The following is a 16,202-nucleotide window of genomic DNA, read 5'->3' as shown; positions in this document are numbered from 1 at the left end:
TAGATACCTCGATTGTGGGCTTCATATTTTGTGTAGGAAATCGAGCACTCCTGATACGACATTTCTAACAAATCACGAATACTCGATCATATCATTTTTTATATATGTAAAACATCATTTGTTTAATAAGATTTGTATCCACATGAATCTTATTAAACGATAAGATACACATCGGGAGCCAAGCAATTATATTCTAATTTCTTCAAAATCTGTAAGATTCTTACATTAGAGGAATTCCAGCTAAACGAAATTCTAGCAAATCACTATCCAAAAAAATAAAATTATTATTTTATATTTATATCTCTAGCTCACCAGCCGAGCGTAGTTGAACTACATTGGCAGAAGAAGCGATCAGTTCAGTGAAAATGGCTACTCCGATCCCTAACCGACACCTGTTCATCGACGGCGAGTGGAGAGAGCCTCTCCTCAAGAAACGCATCCCCGTCGTCAACCCTGCTACCGAACAAATTATCGGTGCGTTTTCTACATATTTATTTATGCGGATTTCAGTTCATTTTCCTACGAAGAAGTTAAACATGGACATGATTCTCCGCATCTTGATGTTGATTTGTTAAGTAATTGAATAGTTCGTGCTCTAAGATCTGAGTCTGATGTGTGGAGTTCATGGAATTTTTATCAGGAGATATACCGGCTGGTACTGCTGAAGATGTGGGGCTTGCAGTGGAAGCTGCGCGGAGAGCATTCACGAGGAACAAAGGGAAAGATTGGGCTTCTGCATCTGGGGCCGTTCGTGCAAAGTATTTGCGAGCTATTGCTGCTAAGGTATTGTAGTTTCCTTGTTTGGCGGAATTTCCGTTTTAGGATAGTAAGTGTTTTACTTTTTTGTTAGTTGAAGAGTTATGTTGGTTTGCTTCTAAGCCTAGTGGGGTTTTCCTACCCTTTAGGCTGATTGATTGATCTGGAAAAGTGAATGAGTATGCTCAAACATGAATTCGGCATTTTAAAACAAATGAATTTTTGCCTGAATTTCGCTAACGTGCTAAATGACTTTTTACTTTAGTCTTATATGTCCAATGCAACATATGACTAAACCTCTGCAAACTGATTTGCTTGTGCATTTGCATGAATTACGAGAAAAAAAAGCTTGTATGCATTTTCCTGTTATGTACATTTTCCCATCGGGTTCTGATTGGAAACACTTTCTATTGTGATCGTTAATGATCAAAGTGGCTTGTTTTTCTTCCCATATGTAGTTGCTAAAATTTGCATAAATTTGTTTTTCTCATGCCATTTGGCAGTTAAAAATATGCCTTTTATGTCCTTTATGCTCCTTCTTTCGGTCCTTCCATCTTTGTTTTCGCGCAGGTAACAGAGAGAAAGTCTGAACTAGCAAAACTTGAAGCAATTGACTGTGGAAAACCACTTGATGAAGCAGTCTGGGACATAGTATGCCTCTCAAACCAAAAAATTTATCACTAAACTATTCCATATGTTGCATCACTAAAGTATTGTGTGTATTGCCTAATTTGCCCGGGTCATTTTTTCCAGGAGGATGTAGCTGGATGTTTTGAGTACTTTGCAGACCTTGCTGAAGGTTTAGATGCAAAGCAAAAGGCTCCCATTTCTCTTCCTATGGAGACATTTAAGAGTTATGTTCTTAAGGAACCCCTTGGAGTCATTGGGTTGATCACTCCATGGTATGATTGCATTTGTTTATTTATCTTTTTTAGATCTGCTCACTTGGTATCTTTAGAGAACTGTTTGCCATTGAATCTCTGAGCTTTGATATGATATTATTTTCTCTAGTGTTGATGGAAAGTAGTAGTTCCTTGGCATTGTTAACCAATTTGATTTTCACTAGTTGGATATTTGATAAGTGTGTCACATTTTCATCTGATTCTGAAGTTGATTGAATAGAAACTGGTGATCTCGTTAAGCACACACACACACATATCGCTGTCTTGGACTCCTTGTAATTTCTGGTTTGCACCTTCTGGGTGCCTTTACTAAAATTTGTCCATTAAAAAAAAAGAAAGATGTAATCAGACCTCTTAATATTTGTATGTGTGAATAAATTATATATGTAGAGTTCTTTTTTTCCCTTTTCCTATACTCTTGTTTAAAGAAACACATTTAATTATGATATGCTTTGAAATGCTTCTTATCAAGATGACATATGATGCTTGTGGGCTTTTCCTATAGTGCTTCTATGAGTCAAGAACCTTGGTAAAAGATATACCCAACTTGATGATGACTGAATTTAGTTGAGATCCTTGGTTGCCTTTACGATCATTTTGTTGGATGGACTGGTTGGAAGCTTGACAGCATTTATGTGAAAGGTTTTTTTTTTTTTTTTTTTCTTTTCTGTATTGGGAATTACTTTCTGAAGTTGTTGTATACTTGTATTACATATGCATTTAACGTATTTGAGCTTGTTTTGCTATCAAATGCTAATGACCTATATGTTCTTAGTATTTAGTATTTATTTAGTTGTGCAAGACTCATCTGTGTAAATCCTTGTGAAGGTTTGATATTTTCAACCTAGAGGAGCCTTTTTTTACTTTAGTTGTTTTTTCTTCGTTGTTGTTTTTCTTTTTCTTTGAGTGGCACTCTAGTTGTTCCCTGAAATAAAAATTTCTTTTGCAATCAAAGAAAGGAAAAAAAAAAAGTCTTTGCGGCAATTTGATTATAAGTGTGATGGTGGATTTTAGTTATTCTAATGGTTAGTTGGGTAATACTCATCTCTGGCCTTCGAGGTTTTGTGGTGGAATTCATCTGTCTTTTGATGAACTTTGTTGATTGAAGAGTATTAATTTTAGCATATGAATTACTTGTGTTCTTTGTTGAAGGAATTATCCGCTATTGATGGCCACATGGAAAGTAGCTCCTGCCCTGGCTGCTGGTTGTACTGCAATTCTCAAGCCTTCCGAATTGGCATCGGTGTGCGTATTTTTTCTATGTTGAATTTGCAGTATTTTTAAAGTTTTTCTCCTCTTGCAACATTCTATTATGATGATTTCAATTTCAGGACTTGTTTGGAGCTGGCTGAGATATGTACAGAGGTTGGTCTTCCCCCTGGCGTTCTTAACATTGTCACTGGATTCGGCACTGAAGCTGGCGCTCCTTTGGCATCTCATCCTAATGTTGACAAGGTCCTTTTTGTTTTCAGACTTTCTTTAGTCCCTGTCATTATCTTCGTAAAAATACAATGAAGTGGAATTCTGGTATCTTATTTAAATTGTTTTACCATACAATATTTTGGTTATTTTACATTAAGATGACAGCTAATATATTCGTTCTTAATAGATTGCATTTACTGGAAGTTCTGTCACTGGGAGCAAGATAATGGCAGCTGCAGCTCAAATGGTCAAGGTATGCCAACATTCTAAAAGTTGATCACTCACTTATTCAGTTTCTTTTATTATCTAAGTTAAACATGGGGCATATTTGTGTAATTTACATTTTTGGTGTCTTGGCAGCCTGTTTCTCTGGAGCTTGGTGGGAAGAGTCCTATTGTTGTGTTTGAGGATGTAGATCTTGATAAGAGTTGGTGTCTTCTGAAACATGATTTTAATTTCTTACCTTTTAGTGCTTGTATCCTTTTATAACTATATTTACTTTGTTGGAAACAAATTTGTACATAAAATGCTTGAAGAATCTAAAATGAAAAGTGGAAAATTGATGTTTATATACCCCTTTTACATAATTCCTACAGCTGCTGAGTGGACTGCCTTTGGGTGTTTCTGGACAAATGGTCAGATCTGCAGCGCAACATCCCGTCTTATTGTGCATGTAAGTTCCATAATTATTCACTGTTCCTGGTAAAATTTTACCAATTCTGGTCTGTGTGTAATTTCTCTTTGAGCCAAGATGTACATAAATTTTGCTTCCCTTGAGTTTGCAACACATCATACTGCCATCCTTCTTTGAATTTGTGACCTCTAGGTTGCACTTCTGCAACTCTTTCACTAGGCCACATGTTCGCCTCTAGGATCTAAATGTATAAATAAACTCTTGCCGTGACTGTAGATAGGAGGTGCTCTTTGTAGTGCAACGCAGTATAGCCAACTCAAAGCTTTACCACTAAAAACTTTAATAGCTACCGTGGCTAATGGGGGCATATAGTACATGGGAATTCTTTTTTCCCCCTCTTATGAATTGGTTATGTTTTCTTTGCAAATATTTCAGGAAAACATTGCTGAAGAATTTTTGGACAAGCTTGTGAAATGGTGCAAAAACATTAAAATTTCAGATCCCTTGGAGGAAGGTTGCAGGCTGGGCCCCGTCGTTAGTGGTGGACAGGTAAGGATGCTATTTTTTTATTCGACCAGATTTTCTGTATCTCACTCTCCTCTTCTTCTTTGGATGTGGTGGCTAGATTTCTTTGTCCCTTTATGTTTTTGCCACTCTCTTTTGATATTTGTTGTGGAAGCTCTGCCCTATGGATATATTATTGTCAATGTAAATATAAAGTGAGTACACAATTATTTGTGAAAGGTGCATGTGGGGATGTGAATTCTCATGCTTAGATTGAAATTTAAGAGTTTCTTAACTTCTCGGGCAATCGGTTTTTCGGTTATCACCACTCCTTTTGTTTCCAAAAGTTGTGGTCATGAAATGCTATTGTTTTTTTAACTTCAAAACCAACAAAGCAAACCAATGGCTGAACATCTTTTTTTTTATTTGTTCAATAGGGATTATGCATTAATATTTACCTTGGCCCTGCAGTATGAGAAAATATGTAAGTTCATCTCAACTGCTAAGACTGAAGGTGCAACCGTTTTGTGTGGTGGAGCTCGTCCCAAGGTACAAATTTCTTCTTGAATTAATAGAATTGCTTCTATCTTGTCCCCTTCTCTTTTGCCCCCGTTCCCAATTTGTGATGATGATGAGCAGTGTATCATGTATGGCAGCATTTCACAAAGGGATACTTCATTGAACCAACCATAATTACAAATGTTACAAACTCCATGGAAATCTGGAGGGAAGAAGTTTTTGGACCAGTTTTATGTGTTAAAACATTTAGTACCGAAGATGAAGCCATTGAATTGGCTAACGATACCCAGTAAGTTGATTGTTGTTAGTCTTACGGCTTTTAAAATTTGAGCACTCTAGACTTGTGCTGAGATTTGCTCTGAGATTATGTTCATTTTCTATTTTTATGTTTTATCTTTTCCATTATGTGATTCTCTTGCTTACTTTTTGTTTTTTTTCTTATATTAGTATTAGTCTTTGATCTGAAACTCTGTCGATATGTCATAGTTATGGCTTAGGTGCTGCTGTTATATCAAATGATCTAGAAAGATGTGACCGCGTAAGCAAGGTGAGATGTAATTCAATCAAAAAGACTCTGCAGACCCTTTGGTCATGTCAGTGATTATTTTATTAATAAGCAGGTTTCAGGAGAGAATCATAATTTTCTGTTTCTTTCTTTTTTCTTTTTTTCTTTTTTTTGCAGGCGTTTCAGGCAGGCATTGTGTGGATCAATTGCTCACAGCCATGCTTCTGTCAAGCTCCATGGGGAGGCAACAAACGTAGTGGTTTTGGGCGTGAACTAGGGGAATGGTATGGCCTGAACTTCAAAGTTTGATATTGAAAATATTCTTTGATACGCTTGAAGTCTTACTGGGCAGCGGATACTGATTATTCATATTTTACTATCATTTTCTCAGGGGTCTTGATAATTACTTGAGCGTAAAGCAGGTAACTCAGTATGTATCCGATGAACCATGGGGATGGTACCAGTCCCCTTTGAAGCAGTGAAAGATACCAGGAACCACTGCTGTATCCTATTTGCAAAATAAGGTGGGCACCTTTGTTGTATTGAACTAAATGTTATCAAGACTAATAAACATATCACAAATGATTTAAACCAGTTGATCTTTTGGCCTCGATGGCCCTGAGTTTTAGGCATGGCTTCTATGGTAAAGAATATATTTGATTGCCAAAAGCAGATGCGCATGAAATGTCGGGGTGATTCCACAGCCATGTCGTCGTGTGCATGTTCAAAACTCGAATTGGTAATGCTATGTTTTCAGAATCCATATTCTGTACTTGCTTGAATCTTAGAATCACTTGTAAGTTCTTATTTTTGTGGGGCATGTAGGATATCATCTCAAGCATGGTTACTCGTTAAGAGCTGGGCTTGTGCTCGTTTGATAAGATAGACGAGTAAGGTTACACACATTTTCTGAAGCTTTGATTAATTAACAGTCCAAGCTCAAACAAGGGCGAGGCGAGCGCAACTTGAAAAAAGTTCGCGAAAATGTTCGTTTGAATATTCGTGAAGAGGCTTGTTTAAGTTTTCGCAAACCGGTTCGTTAAAAACTCATTTTAAGTTTGCGAGCATCCTTATTTATAAATCATAAATTGGTCAACTTACTATAAAATACAGTTTTATATAATTTTCTTTTACTACAAAATCCACCATTTCAAACTTGAAAGCTGCCATTTTAGCTCTTTTAGCAATCACAAAAGGTTCTAAAATTAAGCCAACTCTTTCATACTAGAACAAGTACTTTTTTTATTTCTATAATGATCCACCACAAGAAGTAATCAAACTTGGATTTTTTTTCTTATCTACCTTCCGTACAGTTATTATATTCCAATTTAGCATCCGGCTCACAATATTTCTCAATCTACCACTCCAAGCCTACATGGCACTGACACAACTATTTTTAAAAATTTTTTAAATCTAAATATAAACAGTCGAGACAGACTTGACAATTCTTCAGAAAAAAGACAAATATATGTCGACCTTTATATAAAGTTGGTGTACTCTTTCCAAATAGTTATCAATTGATAAATGATTGTCATGTGAGTGCATTACCACAATTGGATTACTTGTAAATGAATTACAATTACTATCACAATACATTGAATCAAACGGGACCTTATAGTATTTATTTTAATAATAAATGCACGCTTGATGATTTTGATATAATTATAGTAGTAGGTGTTATTTTACTCTTTCGTATTCCACTATTGGAACAGGTCGTTAGAGTTTATATGGATCATCACAAGGTGGAACTTTCTATTAAAAAAATTATTTTTGCTTATTTTTATTAATGCCTTAACCCAAATTAACATTTTCATAAGGTTTGAAACCACGCTAATTGATGACTCGTTTGGTTTGTAGATTTGGAGATGAAAATAAAAATAGTATACTAGGATGAAAATGGAAATAGTATTCTAGGAAAGCTATTTTTTTTTTGCATTCTCATTAGGGGTAAGTACGGAATTAGTCTCTCTACTTTGCTCTTTGGTTCAAAAAAACCCCTAAACTTTGTTTTGAATTAAAAAAACCCTTGCACTTTGAAGAGTGGTACAAGTTAGCCCTTCTGTCAATCTTCCGTTAAAAAATGTTGATGTGGCAAAAGTTATCTGACATGGCATTGGAAAAAAACAAACAATTCACATGTAAATGATGGGGAAGCCAACTATACAAACATCTATCAAAACCTAAAACATATGAAAAGAGGCGAGATTTGAAGTTCACCTATTGTTGGTGCTTTCTCTGTGTGCTCAACAATTACAACGGTGTGTCTTTTGGTTTTTGGTTGATTTAGGCACTATTTTCGTTCGATTTTGGCACTATTTTCGTTCGATTTCCCCTTCTGATAGGTAGATTTCGATCTTGGGTTAAGGGTTTCTGGGTTTGTTAAGGGTTTCGATTTTGTGTGCCAATTTAACTTAGGGTTTCGATTTTGTTATGGGTTTTGATTTTGGGTACCAATTTTGTTTAGGGTTTCGATTTTGTTATGGGCTTCGATTTCGTTGTGCCGATTGTGGAGGGTTTCCAATTTGGGGGTGGATTGTTGTTTAGGGTTTTCTTCATATCTAACTGAAATTGATTTTAAATTGAACTTAAATGTACAGATCCTGTTTAATTACACCAAAAATGGTGATGAGGAAGGAGAGAGCTACTCGGGTTACTCCAAACCAAATTAAAGTGGGTATTTTTGTAGTTTTTGAATTTGGTTTTGTTCATCATTACTTGGTTGTTGTTCTGAATATATCATTGTTTTTGCAGGATTATTCTAGTTCTGATAGTGGGCATGGAAGTGAAGACATAGAAGAAGAGGAGGAAGAATTCTTGCCAGAAGACACATCATCTGAAGATGATGAAGAACTTATTGCTACAAGAGAAAAAATTAAGAGCTATAGGAGGCGCTGGAGGGGCATTGCTTTGCTGAATGAAAGTGACAGAGAGGAAGATGTTGGTGTCAATCATGCAGTTGATTTAGGTAGAAAAAAGGGAGATGATAGTGAAGATACTGATGTTCAAAGTGATGTAGATCTTGATATTGAGTCTGATAGGGCACAGAGTTCCTACATTTCATCTTCTGATCCTGACAGCTACATTGATGACACGGATGAGGACCCTGACTTGAGGGAGGATGTTGCTAGGAGAAAAAGCATATTTCCTTCATTCATAGAGCAAAAGGTACACCTATATTTGAGCTTAGTATGTTGTTCGATAGTAATGTTGATTTCAAAGATGCCGTGAGTAGTTATGCCATAATGACTAGGCAAGATATAAGGTTCACCAAGAATGAACCTAATAGGTGTAGAGCTAAATGCAGGGTTAATATTTGTCTCGTACAATAGAGACATTGATAGTTTCCAAGTGAAAAGATACATTAGTGAGCATAGTTGTGAACAAAAGAGGGGTTTGAAGAGGTTAACTTCAAAGTTTTTATACAAAAAGTATGGATTCATTGCTGCACATCCTGACATTAAGTTAAGGTATCTAAAGCCTTTAATAGAAGAAAGTTTATCACTAGATGTGAAAATGCAACAATGTAAAAGGTTGAAAAGGAGTGTGTTAGTTGAATTGGAAGGAGATTGTGTGAAAGAGTTTGCAAAACTTAGAGATTATGCTGAAGAGCTAATAGTGTCTAACCCTGGGACTACTATTGATATATTGACTGATAGGCAGAATGAGGATGATCCTGCTTTATTCAAAGGTTTTTATTATTGTTTTAAGAGTTGCAAACAGGGTATTCTGAGTGGTTGTAGACTAGTGTTAGGGGTGGATGGTTGTTTCTTGAAGGGGTTAGTGAAAGGAGAGTTGTTAACTGTAATTGGCCGTGATGGGAACAACCAGATGTTTCTTTTGGCATTGGTTGTGGTCCTTGTTGAGAACGCAGAGACTTGGACATGGTTTTTAAATTTGTTGAGGCTTGACTTGGGCGCTACTGATGGGGAAGTTTGGACCATAATTAGTGACAGACAAAAGGTATGTAGTTGCAATCATTGGAACTTATTAATTTGTTGCACAATAAAATTATCATTAATTTGTCCTTAATTTATGCTGGGTTTGGTATTTGCAGTTGTTGAGGCAGAACATAGATTTTGTTGTAGACATTTGTATGCCAATTGGTCAAGACACACCCTGAAAGACATGAAGAAATTGTACTGGAGACTTGCCAAGTCTACAAATAAGACTGATTTTGAGGAGAGGTACAAAAAGATTGAGAAAATTAATCCAGCTGCTGCAAAAGATTTGAAGCTGGTAGATCCAAAATACTGGTGCAAGGCATTCTTCAGTCCTAGGCCTAGATGTGACTCCTGTGGCAACAAACTGTGTGAGGCATTTAATGACACAATCGTGGAAGCTAGGAGTAAATCTATCATATCTATGCTTGAAGACATTAGAAGGGTAGTTATGAGAATAATTAGAGACAAAAGATTAGTGGTGTCTTCATGGAAGCATGATTTTAGTCCATTGATTAATAAGAAATTGCAGGAAAATGTGAAGGAGAGTCATATTTGGGTGGCTGAGTGGAATGGAGGTGGAAGTTATGAGGTGAAATGTGGCAGGAAGCAGTTTGTTGTAAAACTGAGAGATGGTGTGTGTACATGTGGGGCATGGGAACTCTCTGGTATCCCATGTGCGCATGCCATATGTGCCATACATGATAGTGGTGAGAAATCTAAAGATTATGTTAATATTTGGTATAAAACTCGTACATATATGAGAGCCTATCAATTTCCAATTTAGCCAATCCGAGATGAAAACATGTGGCCTAAGTCTCTACAAGACCAATTGCTTCCTCCAAAATTAAGAAAGATGCCTGGGAGACCAAAAAAGAAAAGGAGAAAGGTACACGAGAAATTATGAATAAAACCAAGTTGACAAGAGAATGACGGAGTATGACTTGCAAGGTGTGTAAAATGAAGGGTCACAATGATAAGAACAAACAATGTCCAGGTAAGACTGCATTCAGTAGCCAAGGCACTAGTGAGGTTACTGTTAGTGGTATAAGGAGTGGCAGCAACTCAGCGAGAGCAAGCGCTAGGACAATCAATGCTCAAGCATCCCAAATAACCAATGTGACATTTCAGGGATCAGTTCAAGGACAATCAAGCAATCCTATGGAAATTGGCACATCCACATGTGTTAGCCCTTTTCACAAAGATTGTAGACCTAAGACAAATCCGAGGAAGAGGACAATGCTAACTGGACTTGGGCTATACATCAACCCTGATATTGTAGCCTGGAACAAGCATCTCAAGGGTGATTGACCGTGGTAGCCAGAACAACAAAAAGAAGAAGACATCAAGGGATGAGGGATCTGGGGGAGCCATTTAGCTATGGATTCTGCATGTTGCAATTTGGGATAGATTTAGTAGCTTAAAGATTCTATATGTTTATTAGATAAGTGTTTGTGTTGAATTAGACTTATTTGTCTTTATGTTGAAACTATTTTACTCTGAACTATTTATGCTTTATTTGGAATCAGTTTGGATATTGGATTGTATGTGCATCAGCTATGAGTGCATCTGTTTATGTTTTAGAATTGTTAAAGGACTAATTTGAATCATTCTAGGGAAGTTGAAGGGCTTAAATGTCCCTTTATCAAAAGTAGAGGGGCTTCTTTGAATCATTTACGTAATTAAAATACAATTGGTGTTTAACAACAACAACTCTCACAAATTTTTAAAGAAAAATGCCACGTGTCACTATCTTATAGGTTACGTCCACATGTACGCCACGTAGAAAATGGAAATTAAAAAAAAAATGGACTTAACTGTCACATCAACGTTTTTTAACGGAAGATTGACAGAAGGGCTAACTTGTATCACTCTTCAAAGTGTAAGGGCTTTTTTGATCCAAAACAAAGTTTAGGGGCATTTTTGAGCCAAAGAGCAAAGTAAAGAGGTCAATTCCGTACTTATCCCTTCTCATTACTTGCTAATGTTTGGATCACACTATTATACTATTTTCGTGACATTATTGGTTTCTTGAGTCATGTTTGGTTAGAATAAATATTCTACTTATTTCATATTCTACGACGGATTTAAATCGAAAATAACACTTTAATTTGAATATATAGAGTAAAAACTGTAAAAATAACAAAATAAAAAATATGTTTGTACTTTATTTTTGATGTGATCAGATTTACTCCATGAGAAATGATATGGTCTAAAAATGACATATTTAACATATATAATGGTACGATATTGTCGAAACTATGTTTTTCTTTTTCCTTATATGTGTTTAATTAAAATAAGTGAGAATTCTCAATCCTTAAAGGATGATTTCTCTATTTTTGGAAGAAAATGAGAATTATCTTTGAGAGTTTATTTTAAGGATTTTATCAACCAAACATATAAAAATTAGTGACAAAAGAGAGAATTCTTTTTCATGGAAAGCTGCTGAATTCTGCAAACTAAATGACACCCGAACTACCAAACCTTTTCTTTTAGAAGACCCGAACTACCACCAGACTGAATAAGCCAAAAACAATTAAGATGAAACGACGCCAGATTGTCCATCACATGACGACATCGTTTCTCCTTCTGAGTCCTACAAATATAACCTCATCATGACCAAAATACCCACAACTTGTGTTGAAATTTGCGGTAGTTTCTCATCGAAAAACTCAGTAAATAAAGTAAAAAATAGGGATATTTCTGTAAACATGGAGCTACAGATATTAGTCTGGGATTCTTGTTCTGAGAGTCTGTGGAAGAGGGCGTGCGGAGCAGAGTAGTTTCCGTTATCCACTGTCTTGTCTCTTAGAAATTCTCGCTCTTTAAATACCCCATATCTTTCAATCTTCTCTCCATAAATATCTCTCTGTTCATCCAGAAATTAGGGTTTTTGCAAATATCTGATCTTCCAACACCAATCCAATTCTTCAACAATGGTTTCCGATTCCGTTAACGTTTCACTTTCTTCTGCCCCGAGCGCGAGAGATTTCGGCAAGAAAAAGCGGGTATGTTTTCTCTCGGTCTTTAAATATCTTCTTTCTATGTGTTCATGTTTATATGCAGCATTAATTTTATGTGTTTTGTATTCCGTATCTTCAGTATCTGTATGTATATGGATGCGTGTTTGTTTTACTTTTGTTTCTGTATTGATTGTCGTGTTTGTTTTTTGGGGATTTAGACCAACCGAACTGCCAAATTGAAGCAGTGCAAGCTTGATGCTCGTCGCGAGCAATGGCTTTCTCAAGGTGTGTTTGTGTGGCGCAATATTGTTTTTTGTAATTTCTTGTTCTGCTTCTTTTCAAAATACAAATTTTTTTCTTAAACGTATTCATAGGAGTTATGTCAGGTTCTGTGAAGGACAAGGGGTTTAAGGATGGAACCAATAGAGCATGCATGCCCCTTGTGGGTAGGGAAAGAAACCCGCCCTTGGATGCTCTGGAAATGAGGCGAAGAGGGCACGGGATTGAGGATAATCATGGATCCATCCATCTCGAGAGCGATTCTGAGTCGCCTTCCAACAGTCCCAAAAGCATTCTTCTTGGTGGTACTAATTCTGGAACTAATTTCACTGGGAGTAGCAGTAGCAGCAGTGGTGGCTGTTGCTCTGGCAACATCACCGAAGAGGAAGAAAATGATGATGACGGCTGCTTGGATGATTGGGAGGCAGTTGCGGATGCTTTGGTAGCCAGCGATAATCAAGAATCCAGGAATTCTTGTCAGGAACAGCCCCTGGAGGACGAGCCTGTTGAGCAGTTGAATTCAAAATCTTCAACTGGGGTGTGTTTGGGTGTTGAGAATTTGAAGCAAGAGGGTCCTAGAATGGTTCCTAAGAACCCCATGGATAACCGGGCGTGGAGGCCTGATGATGCCTTTAGGCCTCAAAGTCTGCCAAATTTGTTGAAGCAACAAAGTTTTCCAAATACTGATCGGCATTTTCGTCGGGGACAGCTTCCATGGACTTGTAGCAGTGCGGTAAGCGTGCCTTCCTCATGTCCAATTTGCTGTGAAGCTTTGGATCTCACGGACTCAAGTTTTTTCCCCTGTGTGTGCGGGTTCATGCTTTGTCTATTCTGCCACAAGAAGATTCTTGAGGGGGATGGGCGCTGCCCTGGCTGCAGGAAGCCCTATGAGCATAATGCTATGGAGGCTGAACTGAGTGTGCATGGACATAGCTTGACATTACGACTTGCTTGTTCGTCTAGCATGGTAGAAAGATCCTAGGAGCTGTCTCTATTTAGGTGGTTGTGCCGGGTCTTTCTTTTCTTTGTGTCTCACGTGATTGGATGGCTTTAGACTATCTGGTTTTCATAGTAGCAGATTGATCTTATTACTTTTGGCACCCGGGAATTGAGCTGCTTTTCTTATGAGTTTGATTCTTATATATATGGTGCATATGTTGATGTAGAGGACCCATTTTGGTATGTTAATAGATAAGGTGGGTATAGTATTCAATACACAACAAGTGGTTATAGCATATTATATACCCTTCTGTTTCCGTGCTTTTGTGAATTATTTGATCTTCTGTAGTGGTGCATATTGGACTTCTGTTTCTTATTTTCTCAAGTTTGTAGATGATCTTCAGCTTTCTTGAATTTCTTTCTCATTGATGATTAAGTTTGCTGTTAGCAAAGGCCATTGTGTGCTCAATGGACTTTGTCTATTATGCCATAAGTGGATTCTTGAGGGGGATGTGGTCCAAGGCTGCGGGGAAGTCCTATGAGCTTAATTCTTTGTTGAGGCCTGCCATTCAGACTGGCTCATTCCTCTGGCATGATAGATTGATAGTTAAGGTCGTAGGAACTCTCTCTGTTTAGGTGGTTCATCTGGTCACTCTTTTCTTTTCTTTTCTTGTGTGTTAAGTTAGTGTTAGACACACTGGTTTTTGTAGCCAAGGCTATATAAAAAGTAATCAGTAACATCTTGATGTTGCTGATATTTTCTTGTTACATTTTTTCATATAAAAGAATCAGTACTGATGACATGTGAACTTTACCTTTTAATGACTAGAGGTGAGATTCATGCTAATTTCGTAGATGTACACGAAATCAGAAGATAGGAAAACTACTTGCTGCAATTTGCTAAGGTACTGCTGCTTAGTTTCTCATGCGATACAAATAAAGTTATGGTGACAGTTTATTTCAAGTCATGGCATTCTAGATTGCAGGGGTATAATTTATTTACCATTGGATTTTTTTTCAGTTGATTGCGTTCTGGATTTGTACATATCGACTATCGAAGTCTGGAAGCCTCTGTTGTGGGATGTGAATGTGTAGGAATTTACTAGGAGAATAGTTTATGTGCCTGTTTGCTGGTTGTTCAAACCCTATACACAGATTTATCTGATGTTTGTCTTTGAGCTGATGGTGGTGAGCATATACCAAAAGCAGACAGTGATATATTTTGTTACGATTTTTTTTTCCCGACTGATATTTATCTTGTTATGTATTGTAGGATCATATGATGGAGCATCATTGTATTATTGCCTATTCTTGTCATTGGAGTTGTGCTATTCAAGCTCACTTTTGTGGGATGTACTATAAATTATGTTCTGGTGAAAGTAAATTTCATTATGAATTGATGCAATGCAATATGCAGGCAATATGTTGCCCGAGTTGGTGAGCTATGAATCCTTTAAGTTGGTTGGGGTTGTAAACGATCTTTTTTTTTAACATAAATTTTAATTTAGCCAACCGGTCTTTCAGGTATCGTTGGTTTTTTCGCATAAGCTAGCTTATAAGCTCTAAACTAAGTTATGTCAAACATCCCACATAAGCTAGCTTGTAAGTATAAGCTCTAATAAGTTATTATCTTCAAATTGAAGCCTATTTTAAAGCTTATGTTTGTTTTTTTTTTTTTGTTTTTTTTATTAAGATAATAATATATATAATATTATAAAAAAAATTTTAATCTAAATAAAATATAAATTTCGTCAAACACAATTTATTTTTCATAGTTTATAAGTTAGTTTATTTTGACGGCAAATAAGTTCTGTCAAGCAGAGTCTCTCCACGATCATAAAAAAAAAACATATATTTTGAGTGAACGGATTAACTTTCGTCACTTGAAGAAGACCTTCACAAGTCATGTACACAACGTCGGTGTTCTTGTGAGACCCAAAGATATTTGAGACTCCAAATCCATTGGCATCAAACTTTGAAGATCAAGAAAGGAAAGGCGCCAGAAGACCCAGACAAAGGGTGTGATGAATCCAAAACAAATTAAAAAATCTACGAAACTTTTGTATTAAAAAAATTATGATGTGATGAACACTATTTGTATCCCATTTTTTACTTGGTACACCTCAATCTAAATAAACCACAGTTAAAAACATAAAATTTACTGAATACACTCCTTTTTGTGTTTTTTTTTCTTCTAAGAAATAGTTTATACTCCACTTTCCCCTTCCACTACAGTGATATGATAGAACCTTAAAACAATTTTAACTAGCAATCCCTGTCCACGGAGGTGTAGGAATGTGGTACCCGGAGAAGGATCCACCAAAGCAATGGAAATTGTGGAGCCATAGTAGGTGGTGTTGTGGGTTGTAGAGAAATTTCACACAATCGTCAACACTCCCAGAACTGCACCATTAGAGCACTTGCAATGGGCAACTTTTGATGGCCAGCCCATGAATGCTAAATTTTCTAAATTTGATGGTCCATGGATAATAAATTGGGTACAACAATATAATTTTATTGTCCTATTTTTGATGGGCTAAGCAGCATGGCATGGAGTCATGCTTGCCCACATATTGGGCCCGTTTGGATGGACATTTTCACTAGCATTTATACTAGTATCTAGTATAAATGCTCCAGACTTGCCAAACAACAATTTTACGACACATAATTCGAGACATTTTATTCCAACATTTCTATTACTTTTTGAAATGCTCCATGTGAGAACAATTTCACATTTTTTACCCAGTTTTTTCCAATCTTGCCCCATGTATTTTAATGTTTTACCACATATACCCTTGTATGACCTAAATGTACGAAATCCACTCTCACCTTCGCTAACCG

The 16,202-nt window shown here is 36.7% G+C and overlaps 2 protein-coding genes across 3 annotated transcripts; both read left to right on the top strand.

Moving 5' to 3' along the window:
* Window positions 1-318: 318 nt before the first annotated feature.
* Window positions 319-6,024, top strand: LOC119980411 (betaine aldehyde dehydrogenase 1, chloroplastic). Its single transcript, XM_038823096.1, has 15 exons — window positions 319-474; window positions 641-783; window positions 1,327-1,407; window positions 1,510-1,658; window positions 2,811-2,903; window positions 2,990-3,113; window positions 3,268-3,333; window positions 3,441-3,507; window positions 3,677-3,753; window positions 4,150-4,263; window positions 4,690-4,767; window positions 4,875-5,026; window positions 5,224-5,284; window positions 5,420-5,526; window positions 5,634-6,024. Exons 1-15 carry the CDS (start codon window positions 366-368, stop codon window positions 5,722-5,724), a joined length of 1,512 nt encoding a protein of 503 aa, XP_038679024.1. The 5' UTR covers window positions 319-365; the 3' UTR covers window positions 5,725-6,024.
* A 5,911-nt stretch (window positions 6,025-11,935) lies between these two features.
* Window positions 11,936-13,737, top strand: LOC119980396. 2 transcript variants are annotated; one of them, XM_038823077.1, is made up of 3 exons: window positions 11,936-12,188; window positions 12,362-12,428; window positions 12,518-13,737. In XM_038823077.1, the coding sequence occupies exons 1-3, from the start codon at window positions 12,117-12,119 to the stop codon at window positions 13,402-13,404; spliced, it is 1,026 nt and encodes a 341-aa protein (XP_038679005.1). In that variant the 5' UTR covers window positions 11,936-12,116; the 3' UTR covers window positions 13,405-13,737. The 2 variants fall into 2 exon arrangements, with proteins under 2 accessions (XP_038679005.1, XP_038679006.1); XM_038823078.1 differs by having other exon boundaries at window positions 11,937-12,188; window positions 12,530-13,737.
* Window positions 13,738-16,202: the final 2,465 nt, after the last annotated feature.

Source organism: Tripterygium wilfordii, chromosome 16, assembly GCF_013401445.1.
Source record: "Tripterygium wilfordii isolate XIE 37 chromosome 16, ASM1340144v1, whole genome shotgun sequence".
NCBI classification, from domain to species: Eukaryota; Viridiplantae; Streptophyta; class Magnoliopsida; order Celastrales; family Celastraceae; genus Tripterygium; species Tripterygium wilfordii.
The sequence above is the reverse complement of the archived record's forward strand: the minus strand, read 5'-3'. Positions and strand labels throughout refer to the sequence as shown.

Bases quoted from the DNA above. Each gene is read 5' to 3' on its own strand.
- LOC119980411 (XM_038823096.1), top strand. From the start codon at position 366: ATGGCTACTCCGATCCCTAACCGACACCTGTTCATCGACGGCGAGTGG. The intron at 2,904-2,989 runs GTGCGTATTTTT...TTTCAATTTCAG, and splicing joins CCTTCCGAATTGGCATCGGT to GACTTGTTTGGAGCTGGCTG. The intron at 4,264-4,689 runs GTAAGGATGCTA...TTGGCCCTGCAG, and splicing joins CCGTCGTTAGTGGTGGACAG to TATGAGAAAATATGTAAGTT.
- LOC119980396 (XM_038823077.1), top strand. From the start codon at position 12,117: ATGGTTTCCGATTCCGTTAACGTTTCACTTTCTTCTGCCCCGAGCGCG. The intron at 12,189-12,361 runs GTATGTTTTCTC...TTGGGGATTTAG, and splicing joins ATTTCGGCAAGAAAAAGCGG to ACCAACCGAACTGCCAAATT. The intron at 12,429-12,517 runs GTGTGTTTGTGT...ACGTATTCATAG, and splicing joins CGAGCAATGGCTTTCTCAAG to GAGTTATGTCAGGTTCTGTG.